This window comes from Scyliorhinus torazame, chromosome 4, assembly GCF_047496885.1.
Source record: "Scyliorhinus torazame isolate Kashiwa2021f chromosome 4, sScyTor2.1, whole genome shotgun sequence".
Classification (NCBI taxonomy): domain Eukaryota; kingdom Metazoa; phylum Chordata; class Chondrichthyes; order Carcharhiniformes; family Scyliorhinidae; genus Scyliorhinus; species Scyliorhinus torazame.
In genome coordinates, this window is record NC_092710.1 from 317,308,799 (window position 1) to 317,333,477 (window position 24,679).

The 24,679-nt window shown below is 48.7% G+C and overlaps 1 protein-coding gene across 1 annotated transcript in view; it reads left to right on the top strand.

Moving 5' to 3' along the window:
• trmt61b (tRNA methyltransferase 61B) overlaps positions 1–24,679 on the top strand; it is a 49,901-nt gene that overhangs the window by 19,277 nt on the left and 5,945 nt on the right. Inside the window, exons 3-6 of the mRNA XM_072500126.1 lie at positions 4,541–4,731; positions 10,843–10,934; positions 21,238–21,452; positions 22,630–22,707. Of these exons, the coding sequence (XP_072356227.1) occupies positions 4,541–4,731; positions 10,843–10,934; positions 21,238–21,452; positions 22,630–22,707 (576 nt within the window). The remainder of the gene's footprint in view (positions 1–4,540; positions 4,732–10,842; positions 10,935–21,237; positions 21,453–22,629; positions 22,708–24,679) is intronic.

The window sequence follows — 24,679 nt, forward strand, 5'->3', positions numbered from 1 at the left end:
TGAGGAAAGGCTGATGGACTTGAGGTTGTTTTCGTTGGAGAGAAGAAGGTTAAGAGGAGACTTAATAGAGGCATACAAAATGATCAGGGGGTTGGATAGGGTGGACAGTGAGAGCCTTCTCCCGCGGATGGATATGGCTGGCACGAGGGGACATAACTTTAAACTGAGGGGTAATAGATAAAGGACAGAGGTCAGAGGTAGGTTCTTTACGCAAAGAGTAGTGAGGCCGTGGAATGCCCTACCTGCTACAGTAGTGAACTCGCCAACATTGAGGGCATTTAAAAGTTTATTGGATAAACATATGGATGATAATGGCATAGTGTAGGTTAGATGGCTTTTGTTTCGGTGCAACATCGTGGGCCGAAGGGCCTGTACTGCGCTGTATTGTTCTATGTTCTAGGTTAGGATTGTTCTCGCTAGAGTTCAGAAGAATGAGGTGGGATCTCATAGAGACTTATAAAATTCTAACAGGACTAGACAGGGTAGATGCAGGGAAGATGTTACCAATGATGGGTGTGTCCAGAACCAGGGATCACAGTCTGAGGATTCGGGGTAAACCATTTCAGACAGAGAGGAGACATTTCTTCACCCAAAGAGTGGTGAGCCTGTGGAATTCATTACCACAGGAAGTAGCTGATGCTAAAACTTTAAATATATTCTTTTTTTAAAAATAAATGTTTTATTAAAGTTTTTCCAATGAGCGTTTTTACATAACAAAAATAGAAATACAGATAGTAATAAAAAATAACAATAAACATAGCCCAAAGCTTACAATGAAACTACTTACACAACAGAATTTTATTTTTTTAAACAGAACAAGGTGGGTTTTGTCTCCATGCCCAACTCACATTATATCAACAATACCCCCCCCCCCCCCCCACCTGAACCCCCCCCCCCCCCCCCCCCCTCCCGGCCTCCCCTCCCAGGATGCTGCTGCTGCTGACACTTACTGCTCCCCTAGAAAGTCAAGGAAAGGTTGCCACCGCCGGGAGAACCCCATCAAGGACCCTCTCAAGGTGAACTTTATTCGCTCCAGGCTGAGGACCCCCGCCATATCACTAACCCAGGTCTCCACACTTGGGGGTTTCGAGTCCCTCCACATTAACAGAATCCATCTCTGGGCTACCAGGGAGGCAAAGGCCAGTACCTCGGCCTCTTTCGCTTCCTGCACTCCCGGATCCTCCGACACCCCAAATATCGCTACTGCTGGGCTCGCCTTCACCCGAGCGTCCAAATCCTAGACATCACCCTCGCAAACCCTTGCCAGAATCCTTTAAACGCTGGGCATGCCCAAAACATATGAGCATGATTCGCCGGACTCCCCGCACACCTCGGGCACCTGTCCTCCACGCCAAAAAACCTACTCAGTCTTGCCGCCATAATATGCGCCCGATGCACCACCTTAAACTGGATTAATCCGAGCCTGGCACATGAGTAGGAGGAGTTCACCCTGCCCAGGGCGTCGGCCCGCAGGCCCTCATCCAGCTCCTCCTCCCACTTATCCTTCAACTCCCCCACTGAGGCTTCCTCTACCTCCTGCAGCTCCTGATATATGTCCGACACCTTCCCCTCCCCTACCCAGATGCCAGACACCACCCTATCCTGGATCCTACGTGGGGGCAGCCGCGGGAATGTCCCCACCTGTTTTCTAAGGAAGTCCCGAACCTGAAGGTACCTGAACGCATTCCCCGGGGGCAGGCCGAACCTCTCCTCCAGCGCCTGCATGCTGGGGAAAACCCCGTCTATAAACAGGTCCCCCATCCTCCTAATACCTGCCCTGTACCAGCCGTGGTACCCCCCATCCAACCTACCCGGAGCAAATCTGTGGTTATTCCGTATCGGGGTCCACACCGAGGCCCCCTCCTTTCCCCTGTGTCTCCTCCACTGCCCCCAGATCCTCAGTTCCGCCGTCACCACTGGACTAGTGGTGTATCGCGCCGGCGAGAACGGCAGCGGAGCCGTAACAAGTGCCCCTAGACTGGTGCCTCCACACAATGCCGCCTCCTACCGCCCCCACCTCCTCCCTCATCCATTTCCTGATCAAGGCCACATTGGCCACCCAGTAATAACTGCAGAAGTTCGGCAGAGCCAGGCCCCCCCCCCCCCCCCCCCCCCCCCCCCCCCCGCTACGCTCTAAGAATACCCTTTTGACTCGCGGGGTTTTATTCGCCCACACAAATCCCGTAACAATCCTATTCACCCGCTTAAAGAATGACTTGGGGATGAAAATGGGGAGGCACTGAAATACGAAGAGGAACCTGGGGAGAACCGTCATCTTCACAGTCTGCACCTGTCCTGTCAAGGAAAGCGGGAGCATATCCCACCTTTTAAACTCTTCCTCCATCTGCTCCATGAGCTGGGTTAAGTTGAGCCTGTGCAGGGCATCCCAGTTCCTGGCCACTTGTATCCCCAAGTACCGAAAGCGCCTCTCCACTATCCTGAGCGGGAAACTTTAAATATATTCAAGAGGCGGCTAGATGTAGCACTTGGGAGAATGGGATTAAAGGCTACGGGGAGAGAGCAGGATTAGGCGATTGAGTTGGATCATCAGCCATGATCGTGATGAATGGTGGAGCAGGCTTTTCCTGCTCCTATCCTGCTCCTATCTGCCATGTATCTGTGCAATTATATGTTGTTGCTTGTGTTGAAGCACTTTTGAGTTCTCTGTGAGATGCAACACTTTCTCTTAGGAACCTGTCTTTTGCAACTCCTCATTAATTGTTTGTTGTCAAACATGTATATCCAAACTAAAATACATTTTTGAATTAAATTAAAATTAATACATATATTTTTATCTTTCGTATAAATTTTGAGCAATTGTCCCAATTAAGGGGCAATTTAGCATGGCCAGTCCATCTACCCTGCACATCTCTGGGTTCTGGGGGTGAGACCCACGCAGACATGGGGAGAATGTGCAAACTCCACTCAGAGAGTGACCCAGGGCCGGGATCGCACCAGGGTCCTCGGCACCGTGAGGCAGCCGTGCTAACCACTGCACCACCGTGCCGCCCTCATTTTTAAAATGAATATAAATAGGGATTTTTGATTATGTTTCCAGAATTCCAGATACAACGCACTTCCTGAAGGATCAGGGAGAAGATGCTGCAGCCGGTGCGGCATTGAGACTGAAAACTCGTCAAACAAATTCATTTAAAGAATATCTGTTGAACCTTTAAATTAATTTATAGATGGTACACACTGCTGCCACTGTGCGTCGATGGTGGGGGGAGTGGATGTTGAAAGTGCTGGATGGGGTGCCAATCAACTGGGATGCTTTTCCCTGGATATTATCGAGGTTCTTGTGTGTTGTTGGAGCGTTGAACTTATCCAGACAAGTGGAGAGTATTGCATCACACTCCTGACTTGTGCCCTGTGGACAGGCTTTGGGAGTCAGGAGGCGAGTTACCCTCTGCAGAATGCCCAGCCTCTGGCCTGCTCTTGTATGTAAATGGATGCTCCTGTTCAGTCTCTGGTCAATGGTAACTCTCAAATGTGACCATTAACTTCACTTTTAATTCATGGGATGTGGGTTTGGTGGCTGGACCAGCAGCCCCAATTGCCCTTGAGCGGCTTGTTTGGCCATTTCAGAAGACATTTAAGAGTCAACCACATTGCTTTGGATCTGGAGTCACCTGTCGGCCAGATCAGGTAAGGACTGCCGATTTCCTTCCCTGAGGGACATGAGGGAACCAGGTGGGATTTTATGACAATCAACAATGGTTTCATTAGACCTTTAAATCCAGATTTTTCTGGAGGCCGCACGGTGGCGCAGTGGGTTAGCCCTGTTGCCTCACGGCGCCGAGGTCCCAGGTTCAATCCCGGCTCTGGGTCACTGTCTATGTGGAGTTTGCACATTCTACCCGTGTTTACGTGGGTTTCGCCCTCACAACCCAAAGATGTGCAGGCTAGGTGGATTGGCCATGCTAAATTGTCCCTTAATTGGAAAAAATTAATTGTGTACTCTAAATTTTTTTTTTAAATTAAAATCCAGATTTTTATTGAATTAAATTTCACCATCTGCCCCCACGTCATTACTCTGGGTCTCTGGATTACTAGCCCAGTGACAATACCGCAATGCCACCACCTCCTGTGAAAATTCCCAAGTGGGAGATTACAGAGGGAAATCTTACCAAGTACCAGTTTGAGATAGGTGTGTGCTGAATTAACTGGAGCAGCGGATGTAATAGGGAAATGTGCCTTAGGTGAGACTAGAGGGAAAAACTGCCAGCGATCCCATTTTGAGCTTTCTTCATGTGACCCTGCAAAACATTGCACAATGGTTAAGGAGAGGACTGGGATGAACTGGCATCTATGGCCAGATCACCTGGGGGCACTGTTTGGACCTGAAGGATGGCCAATTGCGTCAGGTGGTGGTAGTGGGCTACCACGTGTCTTCGCACCATATCCAGCACCTTCAGTGCAGGAGAGTGGAGAGTTGGTTGGAAAATTAAGTGATTATGAATGCATGTGTATGTGTGTGTGTTGACCGATAATTCAGTTCAATTTTGCTTCCTCTTTTCTCGCTCTCAACCGATAACAGTGGGATCTTCTGGGCACGTGTCTAGTTTCGAGCTGCGGCCAGATCATCACTGCAATGCTAAAAGAAATTACCAGCGTTGGCGGAATGCCTGGGAAGTGGCCCGTGAAAAAGAATGGCCAAATAACGTTGACTTCATTAATAAAGATGTTTCATCTGCCATTGATGATATCCGGGGAAAGATGTTTGATGCTGTAAGTAACCTGTTATTATTTTTTTGACCATTACTGCACCCATCATGCTGTGCATCTAATTACAGCCCTCTTCCCCTGCCTTCGCTCCAAATGCTCTGGATTTGCTAATGTCGAGAACAAGAGTCTCCCTACATTCCCATGGCTTTATAGAATCAGAGAATAGTACTGTACTGCAGGAGGCCCATCTAATCCAGTGCATCCTACTCCATGCCTCTTTGCCCCCATAAATTTGCAATTTAATTTTCCCCCTTAAGTGTTTTGCTCCTTTAGCTCAGTTGTTGCACTGGTTTTAATGCTTCAACATCTTATTCTACCATTGACACCAGTGCTTTCAGCTGTCTATGCCCTACCTCTCCTTTACAACACCCCTCACAATCTATCTCTACGATGATGTTCTTGCTAACCACTGCTACTATCTCTTAATGTAGTTCAAATCTGGTCATTAGGTTTGGCACCACCCGGGAGCAGCACGGTGGCGCAGTGGTTAGCACTGAGACTACGGCACTGAGGACCCGGGTTCGAATCCCAGCCCTCGGTCACTGTCCGTGTGGAGTTTGCACATTCTCCCCTTGTCTGCGTGGGTTTCACCCCCACAACCCAAAGAATTGCAGGTTGGATTGGCCATGTTAAATTAATTGCCCCTTAATTGGGGAAAAAAAAAATTGGGTACTCTAAATTTATTTAAAAAAAAGTTAACCTCTGTTAAGCACCCTAGGACATTTTAGTATGTTAATGCAGGACATAAATGAAAGTTGGTGTTGCATCTTCCGCAGGCAATGGCGCAGTGGTAATGTCCCCAGACTAATAATTCAGAGGCCCATGTTCTGGGGGCATGGGTTCTAGTCCCACCACAGCAGATGGTGGAATTTAAGTTTAATGAATGAATCTGGAATATAAAGCTAATCTCAGTGATCACCATGGAACCATCACCAATTGTCATAAAAACCCATCTGGGGTGACTAATGCCCTCTGGGGAGGGAAATCTGCCATCCTTACCTGGTCTGGCCGACATGTGACTCCTGACCCACAGCAACATGGTTGACTATTAACTGCCCTCTGAAACGACCCATTAAGCCACTTAGTCAAAGGGCAATTAGGGATGGGAAACAAATGCCACGACCACATCTCATGACAGCTTCATAAAGAAAAATGTCAAGCTGAATTACGATGCACATTGTGGCAGTATCACTTGCATGCTGGGAAATGAAGTCACGGATTTAAAAGAGAGGGAACACATTTAAAAAAAGAAATCAAAAATTAAAACATAATGGGGGACTTCCGGTGATGGCGGGCGGAGGGCGGCCGCACAATGGAGGGCTCCCGTTCGGGAACGGCATTTTTGGGGCTTTAAGCCTGGTCCCAGGGTCCACGGAGGCGGCAAAAGCAGGGAGAAAGCACAGAGGAGGCACAGTGAAAGCACAGTAAAGGAAAATGTCGAGGGTGAACAAAAAAACGGCCGTAAAAAAAAAACAGCTGAAGGTCCGTCAGGGAGTGGAAAGGTCACTGCGGGGTCACCAAGGAAAATGGAGGCTGGAGCACCAGTGGAGGCTGTATTGTTTACGGCTGAAGACATAACTACGGTGATGGCTGCGGAATTCAAAATGCAGTTTACAAAATACATGGAGACAATGAGGAAGGCGATGAGGGAGGTTTTGAGTGTGCTGGTGGAGGAGGCAATTTCCCCGGTGACGACGGCGGTGGCGAGCGCAGTGGCGGAGGTGCGAGAGCAAGGGGAGGCGCTGAAGGAAGTGGAGGAGACGTTATTGCAGCACGGTGATCAACTTACCTTGATGGGGAAGGAGATGCGGAAGGTGATGGAGATTAACAAGGATCTGTGAGGATAAATGGAAGACCTGGAAAACAGATCTGGGCGACAGAATTTGAGGATTGTGGGGCTGCCCGAAGGAGTTGAAGGACCGAGGCCGACTGAGTATTTTACCGCGATGCTGGCGAAACTATTAGGGGAGGGGGAGGATCCCTCCCGATATGAACTGGATCGGGCTCATCGGTCGTGGAGGCCTGTACCAAAGGCGAGTGAGCCAACAAGGGTAGTGACTCTGTGCTTCCGTAGGTACAGTGTGAAGGAGAAGGTCCTGTGCTGGGCCAAGCAGAAGCGGGTGGTGCAGTGGGCTGGAGCTGGTATACGTGTATACCAGGACTTTACGGTGGAGCTGGCGAGGAGGCGGGCTGCCTTCAACCGGGTGAAGAGGGCATTGTACATTAGCAAGGTGCAGTGCGGCATTGTATATCCAGCGAAGCTGAGGGTGACTTACAAGCTCAAGGACTTTTATTTTGGAACGGCGGAAGCAGCGGAGGAGTTTGCGAAGGCAGAAGGACTGTGGCAGAACTGAGATATTGAGGAATGGCCATGTGCCGATGTAACTTCATGACTGTATTTTCTTTTTTGTTTCACTGCGTGCGAGTGTATGGGCTAAAGGAGCCAATGTTGTATATATTTGGACAAGGGAAGTGATGGGACTTTCACTCGAAATGAGGGCTCTTTGAGGTGTAGGTGGATAAGGTGGCTATGCGGGATTTGTGTGCTAAAAGGGGATTTCTGGGCTTTCCTAGGGCTGGGCAAGAGGGAAAGGGACCCGGGCGGGGGCCTCCACGCTGGCCGGTTTAAGCCGGCCAGTGAACAGGAGTGAGGTTGGGGGAGGGGCTGTGGCCATTGGAGCCTGGCAGAACAGGGTCCGAGTGGTCTAGCCGGGGTGTAAAGTTGGGGGGAAGGAACCGAGGTTGGGGGAGGAGTTTTACAAGAGGCAGTGGACGGGAGCAGTTGGAAAGGGGGGGGGGTTGTTTGCAACTCTTGGGTATCATGTACGGTACTCTTTCAGAGGTTGGATGGCATTGAGTGTGGGGGTGGGAGGGGGGGTGGGGCGGGGGCGGGGGGAGGCGGACTCAATAGGTTAATGGTGACCATGGGCGGTCCCGGACTCCTTTTTCTTTATCTCCTTTGTTTTTTGTTTTCACCGTGGGAGGGTTTGTTTTATTGGATGCATATATTGACAGGTGGGCCGTTGTTTGCGGTGGTGGGAGGATGGGATCATTGGTATTGTTAAGGGGATTGATTTTGTATTTGTTACCGTTTACTGTCTGTGGGTAGGGTGTAAATCTTGAAGGAAATTGTGAAAATGGAGAATAAAAACATTTTTAAAAAAATCAAAACATAATAACAAGTAAAATTACCCACTATCCCAATAAAACCGACTTTGTTCATCACTGAATTCATAAGCGCAGCCCAAAATGTGTTCAGGTGCTGTTTCATCTTGGACTGAACACGTAATGCAAACTCTAGGGCCGAAGTTCTCCAGCCGTTCCCGCCAATGACTATTTCCCCCCCCCCCTGCAGGTTCACCAGCGGGAGAGGGTGCGAACAATAGGACAACCCGTGGACAGCGGCAGAACCGGATAGGTCCACCGTCAGCCAATGATGCGCTGCCTCTGCCGTAAAACATTATTTGGGGGGGGTGATCCAACCTCGCCCCAAGTTCCTGATCCCCTTAGATTCCATAAGATACATCAATTGAGAAGGTGAACAGCTCAAGTTAGAATTTGTGCTTCTGACTAATGAAACTGCACTTCAGATCTTTCACTGGTACCTCTGGCTCTGTATCTAACATAAGCTGTTGGCCTACACGGCATCTCAAATCACTGCTTCACTTTTCAGCATAAAATGAGCAGGCTGTAAACTCTGCAATAATAGCCCTATAAATATGGCTACTTGAAAAGAAATTAAAGTGCAAGTACTGGCTGAGATTTATCGTTAATTATTGATTATACTACAATGCTATCTAGACAAGTTAACACGTCATGTCATTAACATGAAACCATTAAGAGTGGAGTTATCTATCAGATCACTTCTTTTCTGCTTTTTAATAACAGTACTACAAAAAAAATCATATTTCCATTATAACAGGAAAGTAGCATATTGTAACCAGAAGAAAAAACTTTAACTTGACTATGTACTTCAAAGGATCACATCTATTCAAAGGTATACATAGAACATACAGTGCAGAAGGAAGCCATTCGGCCCATCGAGTCTGCACCGACCCACTTAAGCCCTCACTTCCACCCTATCCCCGTAACCCAATAACACCTCATAACCTTTTTGGTCACTAAGGGCAATTTATCATGGCCAATCCACCAAACCTGCACGTCATTGGACTGTGGGAGGAAACCGGAGCACCCAGAGGAAACCCACCCAGACACTGGGAGAACGTGCAGACTCCACACAGACTGTGACCCAGCGGGGAATCGAACCTGGGACCCTGGTGCTGTGAAGCCACAGTGCTATCCACTTGTGCTACCGTGCTGCCCAGTGATTGAGTTGGTAAGTGCCCTGCGTTAAGTCAGAATGGTTCAAGATTCGATCAGTAGTCTGTCTTGAATTAACTGATCTCAGCTGGGACAACAGTAAGGGTGCACTGATTGACTTTCCTTTGCTGGAAAGAGAAAATATCAGTCACTCCTGACAGCTGTCGAGTTTGGAAAGCGTCCTTGTGTCGCTCATCAAATGAAGGCAGCATCAGGCTCGGTTACAGTGACCTTGATGGGTGGCTGAATGCCACTGAAATGTATCCCACTGCGCAGTCAGACAGGAGGAAGAATTTGTGCGTTTTTTGTCAAGTTGTACAGAAATTGACAGATTTCTAAATACTAATGACATAAAGGGATACGGGGATAGTGTGGGGGGAAAAGGCAATGAGGTGGATAATCAGCCATGATCGTATTGAATGGCGGGGCGGGCTGAATGGCCAACTCCTGTTCCTATAATTCTCATGTGTTGTTTCTGTGTGTAAGCGATACTAGGTTTGGCGGCGCAGTGGTTAGCACAGCTCCCTCACATCTCCAAGGACCCAGGTTCAATTCCGATCTTGGGTGACTGTCTGTGTGGAGTTTGCACGTTCTCCTGTGTCTGCGTGGGTTTCCTCCGGGTGCTCCGGTTTCCTCCTACAGTCCAAAGATGTGCAGGTTAGGTGGATTTCCTGTATCCAGGATATGGTTCACGACTCATCTGAGGGGCTGTGACCCACAATGCATGGGGAAGCTGGCCTGGGTCCACGAAAATTGGGTTAAAGGGGGTGGGGTGGGGTGGGGGGCAGTATAGGCGATGTTCACCCTGCAATATAGCTGGCTAGGCTGTGTAATGCAGAGTGAATGCTCACTACCCGCAGCCTTATCCTACGGCACTAAAAATCAGAGGCGCTGGAAATGGTGACATCCCGGAATCAGGTCCCTCCTGTCAATTTTAAATGGTTCCGGGACCTTACAACTCACAAAATCTTGCACATCATATCGGTTCCAACTCTGTGATAGAGAGCAACTCAGAACAACTCCCATTCCCCTGTTCACTTCCTTTAGCCGCCCTGCTTCAAATATTTCACCACAAAACAATGGTTTTTACTTCAGCAAATCTCTGTGGCAAAACATTTAATCCATAATTACCCCGAGCACAAAGGAATTTCTCCTAATATCTCTCTTCCCTTTTACTGGCAATTTTAAATTGATAATCTTTATTAGTGTCACAATGAAGTTACTGTGAAAAGCCCCTAGTCGCCACATTCCGGCACCTGTTCGGGTACACAGAGGGAGAATTCAGAATGTCCAATTCACCTAACAGCACGTCTTTCGGGATTTGTGGGAGGAAATCAGAGCACCCGGAGGAAACCTACTCAGACACGGGGAGAATGTGCAGACTCCACACAGTCAGTGACCCAAGCCGGGAATCGAACCTGGGTCCCTGGCGCTCTGAAGCAACCATGCTAACCACTGTGCCACCGTGCTGATTTCCTCAATCAGAGGATCTAGTCTTTCCCTACTTATACTGTCAATATTCGTAATACTTTTAAAACCTTTATTAAATCTCTTCCACCTTCTCTGCTCGACTGAACTTGGTTTTAGTCTCGCGTCTTTCCTCCACCTATTACCCCCCACCACCTTTCAAACTATTTCTGTTGAGCATGTAGTCCATTCCTTTTATTCTTGAAGATATTACTTAACAGATACTATTAAAACTTTCATGTACCTTTGTATCCCTCCAAGCAGTCTGTATATTAAGGTAAATTGAATATGAAATACATTCTATATTAATTTCTTGCATCTTTGCAGATCGCTTTGGACATGCTTAACCCACAACTTGCTTTGCCTGTGACTTACATGCACCTCAAACAAGGTGGAGTCTGTGCAGTATATTTAGCAAAGTAAGTGTAAAGTGTATTTGCTCGGTTTTGGTGTAGTTATCTTTGTGGGAAAGAAAGCAGTTGCATTTATGTAGCACCTTTCATGAGACGAGATTCTATAGCCTTTCCGCGCATGGTGTGTTTCTTGGCGGCAGGAGGCGGCTCTTTGTTGGCCGGCAGTGAAATTTTCTCGTCCCGCCGCTCTCAGAGATTTCCCATTGAATCCACCCCACGCGCCGGAAAACCCACGGTGGGGGTGCACCGTCGGCAGGACAGGAAGATCTCGCCCTGATCTCCAGATGTCCCAAAGCACCTTCCAGTCAATGAAGTGCTTTCATAGTGCGGCAGATTTGTTCTTGTAATACGTTTGGATTCCATGAATACGCATTATCGTGGGGGGAAGAGTGGGGGGAAGAGTGGGTGCAGTTACTTCTGTAATGTAAAATACACAGCAACTATTAACCATAGTTCCCACAAACAGCAGTATGACTGGAGACACAGTGCCTAATTGTACACCCCTCCATTGGTGGATTTGAAGGGGGGACATGTTAAACCCAGTGGGTGGCGTTTAAGTCACCTATCCACACATCCCCCACCTGTCTGAAATTTTACAGTGGGGTTACAGTGATTGTGGTGGTCATGTGAAGGAAAGCCCTAAAAGGATGCTGCCTGCCAGCACACTGAGATGGACACCCATTCCGACGGTACTGACACTGCACTTTAGGCCCACATTTTCTTACCTTGACTGACTGTCCCTTTCTCTCCCCCATCATCCCCAGGAGGTCTGGCCCTTCCTCCTATTTCACTCCTCCTTGCCCCCAAACCCACCCTCTGTCCTCTGATTCCCCTCGATCCCTTTTCTAACCCATCATGTTCCTGACCTTACTCCGTAACCCCTCTTACTACTGACACACCCTTGTTGGTTCCAAGCCTCCATGCAAGATGCCATCCCCCTGCTTCTCTATGTTATTCCGTTGAGTTAAACAAGGAAAACCGCCGACCTAATAAACCCGTCACCTTTAAACGATTGTGAACCAGGTTCCATGAGATTCTCGTGCGCCACTGACTTTATTCCAAGGGCAAAGCTTTATTGAAAACGAATAAGTTTTCATGGCGTGCAAATGTATTGCAACCAATGTATTTCCCAAACCTGCCACGAGCTGCTATAATGCTCGACACACCGTAACCGTGCCGCAGACTTTATCTCTGCTATTGAGGAAGCAGGTGGGCTGCAGAAAGACTTGGACAGGCTAGGAGAGTGGGCAAAGAAGTGGCAGATGGAACACAATGTGGAAAAGTGAGAGGTTTTCCACTTTGGAAGGAGAAATGGAGGCGTAGACTATTTTCTCAATGGGGAAATGCTTGGGAAATCAGAAACACAGAGGGACTTGGGAGTCCTTGTTCACGATTCTCTTAAGATTAACGTGCAGGTTCAGTCGGCAGTTAGGAAGGCAAATGCAATGTCAGCATTCATGTCAAGAGGACTAGAATACAAGAGCAGGGATGTACTTCTGAGGTTGTATAAGGCTCTGGTCAGACCCCATTTGGAGTATTGTGAGCAGTTTTGGGCCCCGTATCTAAGGAAGGATGTGCTGGCCTTGGAAAGGGTCCAAAGGAGATTCACAAGAATGATCCCTGGAATGAATGTCGTATGAGTAACGGTTGAGGAACTGGTTCTGTACTCGTTGGAGTTTAGAAGGTTGAGGGGGCATCTTATTGAAACTTATAGGATACTGCGAGGCCTGGATAGAGTGAATGTGGAGAGGATGTTTCCATTTGTAGGAAAAACTAGAAGCAGAGGACACTATTTCAGACTAAACGGACGATCCTTTAAAACGGAGATGAGGAGGAATTTCTTCAGCCAGAGGGATTGGATTGGATTGGATTTGTTTATTGTCACGTGTACCGAGGTACAGTGAAAAGTATTTTTCTGCGAGCAGCTCAACAGATCATTAAGTACATGGGAAGAAAAGGGAAGAAAAGAAAATACATAATAGGGCAACACAACATATACAATGTAACTACATAAGCACTGGCATCAGATGAAGCATACAGGGTGTAGTGTTAATGAGGTCAGTCCATAAGAGGGTCATTTAGGAGCCTGGTGACAGTGGGGAAGAAGCTGTTTTTGAGTCTGTTCGTGCGTGTTCTCAGACTTCTGTATCTCCTGCCCGATGGAAGAAGTTTGAAGAGTGAGCAAGCCGGGTGGGAGGGATCTTTGATTATGCTGCCCGCTTTCCCCAGGCAGCGGGAGGTGTAAATGGAGTCAATGGATGGGAGGCAGGTTCGTGTGATGGACTGGGCGGTGTTCACGACTCTCTGAAGTTTCTTGCGGTCCTGGGCCGAGCAGTTGCCATCCCAGGCTGTGATGCAGCCTGATAGGATGCTTTCTATGGTGCATCTGTAAAAGTTGGTAAGGGTTAATGTGGACATGCCGAATTTCCTTAGTTTCCTGAGGAAGTATAGGCACTGTTGTGCTTTCTTGGTGGTAGCATCGACGTGGGTGGACCAGGACAGATTTTTGGAGAAGTGCACCCCAAGGAATTTGAAACTGCTAACCACCTCCACCTCGGCCCCGTTAATGCTGACAGGGGTGTGTACAGTACTTTGCTTCCTGAAGTCAATGACCAGCTCTTTAGTTTTGCTGGCATTGAGGGATAGATTGTCGCTACACCACTCCACTAGGTTCTCTATCTCCCACCTGTATTCTGACTCGTCGTTATAATCTGTGGTGAATCTTTGGAACTCTACCGCAGAAGGCTGTGGAGGCCAAATCACTGAGTGCCTTTAAGACAGAGATAGGTAGGTTCTTGATTAATAAGGGGATCAGGGGTTATGGGGAGAAGGCAGGAGAATGGGGATGAGAAAAATATCAGCCATGATAGAATACCGGAGCAGAATCGATGGGCCGAGTGGCCTAATTCTGCTCCTATGTCTTATGGTCTTATCTCAACTTGCTACTCGGAAATCAAAATTTCCTATCACGTCTAAATAAAATACTCCGTACAACACATTTCCGCTTTTGCAGGCTCTTCTCGCACATCCCCCCCCCGACACCATTAACTCTGTTTCTATTCACAGATGCTGCGACCTGCCAAGTGTTTTCAGCAATTTTTTGTTTCTATTTCATGTGTCCAGTATCCACAATATTTTGCTTGCCGAACCCTTTGCTCTTTTCACCTTCTTAAAACTCATATTTTGAACTCTCATCATGGCTGGGTGTCTGTTTATTGTATTCCTTTTATCCATTTCTCTTTCTTATCCGTGGAATTAGGAGGGCTGCAAAGGGCCATGAAATGTCTTTACCAAAAATGGTCAAGGAGAATCCCAAGGCTTTTTTTGCACATATTCGGAGCAAGAGGGTAGCAAGAGACAGAGTAGGCCCACTTAAGGACAATGGAGGGAAGTTATGCATGGGACCACAGGAAGAGCGTGAAATCCTTAATGAGTACTTTGTATCGGTATTCACCAGGGAGAAGGACATGACGATGTTGAGGTCAGGGATAGGTGTGTAAACACTCTGGAGAACATTGATGTATCAAAGGAGGAAGTGTTGAGTATCCTAAATTGCATTAAGGTAGACAAGTCTCTGGAGCCGGATGGGATCTATCCCAGGGTACTGCGGGAGGCAAGTGGAGAAATAGCTGGGGCCTTAACAGATATCTTGGCATCCTCTTTGACCACAGGCGAGGTTCCAGCGGACTGGAGAACAGCCAATGTTGTTCCCTTGTGTAAGAAAGGAAAAAGGGAAAATCCAATCAAATTATAGGCCGATGAGCCTGACATCAGTGGTGGGGAAGCTTTCGGAAAAGATAATGAGGGACAGGCGAAATGTGCACGTGTGCACAGTTCCCTAAAAGTGGCAACACAGGTGGCCAAGGTGATTAAGAAGGCATATGGCATGGTTGCCTTCATCAGCCGGGGCACTGAGTACAGGAGTTGGGAAATCATGTTGCAGCTACATAAAACCTTGGTTAGGCTGCATTTGGAGTATTGCGTGCAGTTCTGGTCACCACATTATCAGAAGGACATGGAAACTTTGGAGAGAGTGAAAAGAAGGTTCACCAGGATGTTGTTGGTCTCGAGGGTGTTGGCTCTGAGGAGAGGTTGAATAAACTAGGATTGTTTTCATAGAAAGATGGAGTCTGAAGGGAGATCTGATAGAGGTCTACAAAATTGCGACAGTTATAGACAGGGTGGATAGTCAAGAGGCTTTTTACAGACTTCCGGGTGCGGCGATGACCAGCTGAGTCGCACGTTTCGGCAGCTCCCTGTGAAACGGACTTTTGGGCTCTTGATAGGAGCCCCAACGGCAATTTTGACGGCTAAAAACACTGTGCGGTAAACCAGAAGGGAATCCCCCCCGGATACGGATGGAAAAAGGAGGAGAGAGTGGCCAGATTGCAGTGGATTCTTTAGAACAGCGGCAAGGAAGGCAAGCAAAAACCAAGATGGCGTCGGAAGGTGGCAGTTTAACATGGGGCCCTGAACAACAAGAGTTCTTGAAATGCTGTGTGGAAGAGATAAAAAAGGAAATGAAGAAAGAGCTGTTGGCCCCGATACTACAGGCGATCGAAGGGCTAAAGGAGGAACAAAAGATCCAGGAGCGGGAGCTTCGGGTCGTGAAGGCAAAGGCAGCCGAGAATGAGGACGATATACAGGGCCTGGTGGTGAAGACGGAGACGCAGGAGGCACATCAGAAACGATGTGTGGAAAGGTTGGAGGCACTGGAAAACAACGCAAGGAGGAACAACCTGAGGATTCTTGGTCTTCCTGAAGGTGTGGAGGGAGCGGACGTCGGGGCATATGTGAGCACGATGCTGCACTCGTTAATGGGAGCGGAGGCCCCGGCGGGTCCGTTGGAGGTGGAGGGAGCATACCGAGTGATGGCGCGAGGACCGAGAGCAGGAGAAATTCCCAGAGCCATAGTGGTGAGATTCCTCCGTTTTAAGGATAGAGAAATGGTCCTTAGATGGGCGAAGAAAACTCGGAGCAGTAAATGGGAGAACGCGGTGATCCGCGTTTATCAAGACTGGAGTGCGGAGGTGGCGAGAAGGAGGGCGAGCTTTAATCGGGCCAAGGCGGTGCTTCATAAAAAGAAGATAAAATTTGGAATGCTGCAACCGGCAAGACTGTGGGTCACATATCGAGGGAGGCACCACTACTTTGAGACGGCGGATGAAGCGTGGACTTTTATTGAGGAAGAAAAACTGGAATGAGCGGGTTATTAAAAAGAACGTTTGAACAAAGTGGTGGGGCGAATGTGGGGGGCAAAGAGGGGTTTTATGTACTAATCCTGCGATGTGGTAACTTTTCTCTCTCCCACAGGTGGTGATGGGGGGAGGAGGGGAGGTGGAGGAGATGGGGCGTTGGCCATTGGGGGCGGGGCCAAGGGAGAAGCGCGGGCTTGGTTCCCGCGCTATGATAATCATGGCGGGAATAGAGAAGCAGGAAGGAGGGGGCGTCGCACGGTGCGAGCCGAGGTCACGGGGGGAAGCCGAGGTCAGCCAGAGTTTGCTGACTTCTGGGAGCAACATGGGGGGAGTAATTACGCTAGCGGGGGATCTAGCGGGGGGGGTGGGAGGGGGGTATTACTGGGTTGCTGCTGCTGGGGAGAGGGGGGAGCTGGTATGGGAGAGGATGGGCGGGGGGGGGCACCGCCTGGGGGAGATACAGCTGCGTGGGAACTGGGTGAGGAGCTGGAAAAAGGTGATGGCTAATCGACAAGGGGGGGGTAGGAAGCCCCCCAACTCGGCTGATCACGTGGAACGTGAGAGGGCTGAACGGGCCGATAAAGAGGGCACGGGTACTCGCACACCTTAAGAAACTTAAGGCAGATGTGGTTATGTTACAGGAAACGCACCTGAAACTGATAGACCAGGTTAGGCTATGCAAAGGATGGGTGGGGCAGGTGTTCCATTCAGGGCTAGATGCGAAAAACAGGGGGGGTGGCTATATTAGTGGGGAAGCGGGTAATGTTCGAGGCAAAGACTATAGTGGCGGATAACGGGGGCAGATACGTGATGGTGAGTGGCAAACTACAGGGGGAGACGGTGGTTTTGGTAAACGTATATGCCCCAAACTGGGATGATGCCAATTTTATGAGGCGGATGCTAGGACGCATTCCGGACCTAGAGATGGGAAAGCTGATAATGGGGGGAGATTTTAATACGGTGTTGGAACCAGGGCTGGATAGGTCGAAGTCCAGGACTGGAAGGAGGCCGGCAGCAGCCAAGGTACTTAAAGATTTTATGGAGCAGATGGGAGGTGTAGACCCGTGGAGATTTAGCAGACCTAGGAGTAAGGAGTTCTCGTTTTTCTCCTATGTCCATAAAGTCTACTCGCGAATAGACTTTTTTGTGCTGGGTAGGGCATTGATCCCGAAGGTGAGGGGAACGGAGTATACAGCTATAGCCATTTCGGATCACGCTCCACACTGGGTGGACTTGGAGATAGGGGAGGAAACAGGAGGGCGCCCACCCTGGAGAATGGACATGGGACTAATGGCAGATGAGGGGGTGTGTCTAAGGGTGAGGGGGTGCATTGAAAAGTACTTGGAACTCAATGATAATGGGGAGGTCCAGGTGGGAGTGGTCTGGGAGGCGTTGAAGGCGGTGATTAGAGGGGAGCTGATATCAATAAGGGCACATAAAGGGAAGCAGGAGAGTAAGGAACGGGAGCGGTTGCTGCAAGAACTTTTGAGGGTGGACAGTCAATATGCGGAAGCACCAGAGGAGGGACTGTACAGGGAAAGGCAAAGGCTACATGTAGAATTTGACTTGCTGACTACAGGCACTGCCGAGGCACAATGGAGGAAGGCACAGGGTGTACAGTACGAATATGGGGAGAAGGCGAGCAGGTTGCTGGCACACCAATTGAGGAAAAGGGGAGCAGCGAGGGAAATAGGGGGAGTGAGGGATGAGGAAGGAGAGATGGAGCGGGGAGCGGAGAGAGTGAATGGAGTGTTCAAGACATTTTATAAAAAATTATATGAAGCTCAACTCCCGGATGGGAGGGAGAGAATGATGGGCTTCTTGGATCGGCTGGAATTTCCCAAGGTGGAAGAGCAGGAAAGGGTGGGACTGGGAGCACAGATCGAGGTAGAAGAAGTGGTGAAAGGAATTAGGAGCATGCAGGCGGGAAAGGCCCCGGGACCGGATGGATTCCCAGTCGAATTCTATAGAAAATATGTGGACTTGCTCGCCCCGGTACTGACGAGGACCTTTAATGAGGCAAAGGAAAGGGGACAACTGCCCCCGACTATGTCTGAAGCAACGATATCGCTTCTCTTAAAGAAGGAAAAGGACCCGCTACAATGCGGGTCCTATAGACCTATTTCCCTCCTAAATGTAGATGCCAAGGTCCTGGCCAAGGTAATGGCAATGAGAATAGAGGAATGTGTCCCGGGGGTGGTCCACGAGGACCAAACTGGGTTTGTGAAGGGGAGACAGCTGAACACGAATATACGGAGGTTGTTAGGGGTAATGATGATGGCCCCACCAGAGGGAGAAACGGAGATAGTAGTGGCGATGGATGCCAAGAAAGCATTTGATAGAGTGGAGTGGGATTATTTGTGGGAGGTGTTGAGGAGATTTGGTTTTGGAGAGGGGTATGTTAGATGGGTGCAGCTGTTGTATAGGGCCCCAGTGGCGAGCGTGGTCACGAATGGACGGGGATCTGCATATTTTCGGCTCCATAGAGGGACAAGGCAGGGATGCCCTCTGTCCCCATTATTGTTTGCACTGGCGATTGAGCCCCTGGCGATAGCGTTGAGGGGTTCCAAGAAGTGGAGGGGAGTACTTAGGGGAGGAGAAGAGCACCGGGTATCTTTGTATGCGGACGATTTGCTACTATACGTGGCGGACCCGGCGGAGGGGATGCCAGAAATAATGCGGATACTTGGGGAGTTTGGGGATTTTTCAGGGTATAAATTGAACATGGGGAAAAGTGAGTTGTTTGTGGTGCATCCAGGGGAGCAGAGTAGAGAAATAGAGGACCTACCGTTGAGGAAGGTAACAAGGGACTTTCGTTACCTGGGGATCCAGATAGCTAAGAATTGGGGCACATTGCATAGGTTAAATTTAACGCGGTTGGTGGAACAGATGGAGGAGGATTTCAAGAGATGGGATATGGTATCCCTGTCAATGGCAGGGAGGGTGCAGGCGGTTAAGATGGTGGTCCTCCCGAGATTCCTCTTTGTGTTTCAGTGCCTCCCGGTGGTGATCAAGAAGGCTTTTTTTAAAAGGATTGAAAAGAGCATCATGGGTTTTGTGTGGGCCGGGAAGACCCCGAGAGTGAGGAAGGGATTCTTACAGCGTAGCAGGGATAGGGGGGGGCTGGCACTACCGAGCCTAAGTGAGTATTATTGGGCCGCTAATATTTCAATGGTGAGTAAGTGGATGGGAGAGGAGGAGGGAGCGGCGTGGAAGAGATTAGAGAGGGCGTCCTGTAGGGGGACTAGCCTACAGGCTATGGTGACAGCCCCATTGCCGTTCTCACCGAGGAACTACACCACAAGCCCGGTGGTGGTGGCTACACTGAAGATTTGGGGACAGTGGAGACGGCATAGGGGAAAGACTGGAACCTTGGGGGGGTCCCCGATAAGAAACAACCATAGGTTTGCCCCGGGGGGAATGGATGGATGATATGGAATGTGGCAAAGAGCAGGAATAACGCAACTGAAAGATCTGTTTGTGGATGGGAAGTTCGCGAGTCTGGGAGCGCTGACCGAGAAATATGGGTTGCCCCAAGGGAATGCATTCAGGTATATGCAACTGAGGGCTTTTGCGAGGCAACAGGTGAGGGAATTCCCGCAGCTCCCGACACAAGAGGTGCAGGACAGAGTGATCTCAAAGACATGGGTGGGGGATGGTAAGGTGTCAGATATATATAGGGAAATGAGGGACGAAGGGGAGACTATGGTAGATGAACTAAAAGGGAAATGGGAAGAAGAGCTGGGGGAGGAGATCGAGGAGGGGCTGTGGGCAGATGCCCTAAGCAGGGTAAACTCGTCGTCCTCGTGTGCCAGGCTAAGCCTGATTCAGTTTAAGGTATTACACAGGGCACATATGACTGGAGCACGGCTCAGTAAATTTTTGGGGGTGGAGGATAGGTGTGCGAGGTGCTCGAGAAGCCCAGCGAATCATACCCATATGTTTTGGTCATGCCCGGCACTACAGGGGTTTTGGATGGGGGTGACAAAGGTGCTTTCAAAAGTAGTAGGAGTCCGGGTCGAACCAAGCTGGGGGTTGGCTATATTTGGGGTTGCACAAGAGCTGGGAGTGCAGGAGGCGAGAGAGGCCGATGTTTTGGCCTTTGCGTCCCTAGTAGCCCGGCGCAGGATATTGCTAATGTGGAAAGAAGCCAAGCCCCCGGGGGTGGAGACCTGGATAAATGACATGGCGGGGTTTATAAAGCTAGAGCGGATTAAGTTCGTCCTAAGGGGGTCGGCTCAAGGGTTCACCAGGCGGTGGTAACCGTTCGTCGAATACCTCGCAGAAAGATAGACGGAATGGGAAAAAGAAGGCAGCAGCAGCAGCCCAGGATCGGGGGGGGGGGGGGGGGGGGCGGGAGAGGAACCAGAAGGACTCTCAGGGTTGTTAATATATACTGTATAATATGTATAGGTCGTTGCTACAGATAATTATATATTGGACTGTTAAATTATATTTTTGGAGAGTGTTACTTGTGACAAGGCAGTTGCCAATTAGGGCTAGTTTTCATTTTTGTTATTTATTATTTATTCATTTTTTGTTTATAAAATAGGTCATTGTTATTTGTGTTGTTATAATATTGTGTAAAGGATGCACAATGTACTGTGTTGGTTGACCAAAAATTTTCAATAAAATATTTAATTAAAAAAAAAGAGGCTTTTTACAAGGAGACAAAGGTTCAAGGTGAGAGGGGGAAAGGGAGATGTGGGGGGTAGGTTTTTCACAGAGAGTGGTGGGTGCCTGGAACGCGCTGCCAGAGGATGTGGTGGGAGCGAGCACATCAACATTTATGAGGCATCTGGATGGGTACATGAATAGGGAGGAAATAGAGGGATACAGACCAAGTAAGGACAGAAGGTTCTGTTTTAGTTAGGGCATCATGATCGGCACAGGCTTGGAGGGCCGAAGCACCTGTTCCTGCGCTGTACTTTTCTTTGTTCTTTATTCTGTACCACCCCCTCCACCACCACCTTCCTCGCCGCCCATGCAATTCGCCTTTCGGTGTTTTCTACATACAAGGTGCTGCACAAATGTACAATGTTGTTGTAATAGTAGCAAATTTTATTGGGGCCAGAGTGTACTGTTCTTCTGCTCACCTATGTTACTTGCAGTATCACCCAGGTTGTTGATCTATTGGAAGGAATACGCAGTTCCCAGTTATCCCTCTCTTGTGAGAAGATCCTTGAGGTCATTCACAGGAACTGGCTCGTTACACCAGCTCTACGGAAGGACGGCAGCAGGGTACCCCGAGTCGAACCGCAAAGTGATGTGCACGATGGGGTTGAGAGTGAAGAAGGAAGAGATACAACTGTGCTGGAGGATGACGGTAAAACATTTACCCTACTTCCCACTGGTAGAAAGCAGGTCCAAACTTTGTGGAGTACATCTTTAGATGTGGTTCCGGGTCAGCTTTAAAGGTGTTAGATGTGCTTTGTGGAGGTCCTGCCCTAACATCATTGTATATGTACCTACACCATATCTAATGAAGTGGTTCACGAAGGCAGCTCACCATCGCATTCACAAGGGAAATTAGGGAAGGACAATAAATGCTGGCCTAGCCACATCTCTTGAATTGGTAAAAACAAATGCGGTGCCTTTGGGATTGTTAAAATTAGGCGTGAATGAGCATGAAAAGTGCATAAACACATTAACTGTCAAGATCACTGGGACTTAGGGCGGCACGGTGGTTAGCAGTGCTGCCTCACAGAGCTGAGGACCAGGGTTCGATCCCGACTCCGGGTCACTGTCCATGTGGAGTTTGCACATTCTCCCCGTGTCTGCGTGGGTCTCATCCCCACAACTCAAAGATGTACAGGCTAGGTGGATTGGCCACGCTAAATTGGCCCTTAATTGGAAAATAAAAGAATTGGGTACTCTAAAATAAAAAAAGATAATTGGAACTGTAAAAAAACAACTGTGGAGCTGGCACGACGGTTATACTTCCTGTCCAGCCGTTCCAGATTCAGCTGGCCAGACTCCCGTCGCCCCTAAACTCCAACTTCCCTTCACTTTCTCCCGAGTTGGGTTTGCCGAGCCAGGACATGTCCTGACCCAGTTCTCCCAAACCAGGAGTAAAGATCCAAGCTGCAGGTTGTGCACTTTGAGGTAAAGAGGGAATATTTTAAAAATATTAGGATGAATTGTTCTATTGTATGTTTAATATTTCAGAAAAACTGTCTTTGAAGTTAACATGGTAGCACAGTGGTTAGCACTGTTGCTTCTCAGCGCCAGGGTCCTGGCTTTGATTCCCGCTTGGGTCACTGTCTGTGCGGATTCTGCACGTTCTGCCCATGCCTGCGTGGGTTTCCTCCGGGTGCTCCGGTTTCCTCCCACAAATCCAGAAAGCCGTGCTGTTAGGTGGATTGAAGATTCTGAATTCTCCCTCAGTGATGCCAGAATATTGCGCCTAGGGGATTTTCATAGTAACTTCATTGCAGTGTTAATGCAAACCCACTTGTGACAGTAATAAAGATTATTATTAAAATGTTTTCCATTAAATGCAGGTGAAGAGGAAGATACTAAAGCTTTTTGCACAATGCCTTATATTGCCAGACCTCATCATGAGCAAGTTTCTCACACAGGTGATTCCAGTTCATTTTTGTTTTTTCACTTTTATTTCATTTATTGTTTAAAAACTCTTACATTGATGTTGCTTCTTTGTTGCAGGTAAGTATAACTCAACAACTCTATATTGAGTTATTAGAGATTCGGGGCAGAATTTTACAGGAATTTGTCTGAGTGTCAAGCTCTGACAAACTGATGCATATCTCTCCAGATCCACAGCCGAGTTTTCAGACCAGATTTTCTGGCACTTAGTGTGCAGAAAGTCTGGGGATATGGTTCGTACCGTCACATTGTCAGGGCGACGCCTGAGAGAGCCAGAAGACTCTACAGAGATTGGGACATCATCTTTAAAGATGGCGCCTCGATTAGCGCTAGAATTAAAATCCCCCTGAAGATAGAGGACCCCCACCAGAGAGGTACTGAGGTCTCTTCTCCACCCACCCCACCCGACCGCACAAGTATCGGGGGGCATTCATCCCTCCCACCCCCCCAACCAATGCATCAGTATTGCAGGCACTTTGCGCACTGCCCCCCCCCCGACCCAATGATGACATCACCCCCATTTCTCAAGCATTGGCTTGGTCCTCTAACCCCAGCTACAGCACGTTAGGGGCACCTCCGCAATGGGGCTCCCCAGAGGAGGGCACTTGGCACTGCCCTGGCATAGGTCAGCACTGCCAACCAGTGCCAGGTGTAGTACCATCCCAGGCATAGGGGGTTATACTTCACTTGGTGCCCAGGCGGGATTCCCTCAACTCAATCCCATTCTTCTAAAGCTGTTGTAAACTTGCTTCGGCGAGGTAGGAATATTCAGTGAGTGGGGGTAGAAATTATGCGGTGGGGAGGCCCATTAATAATATTTAAATGCGGTTCTTGCCCTTTGTGGGCAGGATCCTCATTACGTCACCGGTGAGAAGCAGGGAAAAATGGGAATGAGATCTCTCCAGCACAAATCTCGTTTCCCAACTCTCGCAAAATTTTGCACCCGCTTTGCCGTTTACACTCGTGGCAGATGTGGGCTCAAAATTCTGCCCTTAGATACCTATATCAATACCTATCTCACTGTGTTCTATGCCTTTCACTTAAAATTGTTGTTCTCTACTGACCATCCAAGTACTATAAAAGATTATCCACATAACTCCATCATGTTACTCGCTCAGATTGCTGCCAGTGATTTGTTATCCTCTGTGATTTCACCCACCGTGAGAACTCATCATGCTTTCTGTCTCTCCTGTGAGTTCACTGCCTTCCTATATTCCCTTAGTCTTGTTGCTAACTTTTGCCTTAGTTTAATTGCTCTGTTTTATCACCTTTGCTCTTGAGTCGCCAGGTATCTTTCTGATATCGCCACGTGTTTCAAGTCCGATTAATGATCAATAATCCAATACGCCGCTTAGTAAGATTTAAATCAAAGCACATTTATTATACGCAGTAATCACTACTCATGTATAAATTCTACGTCTAAGCTCCTTCTACAACTAACAGGCCAATACTTAACTCGGAACTGGCCCACCAGGTCAGGGAAACGAATGGCCTTTCGTTCGGGTTCTGAGCCTGCGGGATTCGAAGTTGGTACAGATTGGTAGCTAGGAACGCCTATCACGTAGCGAGCGTTGAAGTAAGACTTACTAGATTTCAGCGATGGCTGGACCGGTCACTGGCAAGGGTTGGTTCGTGTTGCTGAGTGACCCGGTCGAGCAGAGAAGCAGAGGGCGATTTGAACTTGGACTCTATTCTTATAGTCCCCAGGGGCTTCCCGCCTTTCGGGACAGACCCTGTACCTGGTTCCAAGTGATTGGACTTTGTGCTGGAGCGATTCCCTGATCGATGGGCGGTCTTGCGGTGGTCGTTCACTTCCCATTGTGTCGGCTCCTACTGGCGCAGACGAGTCTGGTTTTGCTTTATGTATCTAAATGTTGCTCATTGTTCCCGGGGATTGCTCATTAATATGCAGATGGCCGGTGTTTTGTTGTGCTGATGGTTACTGGT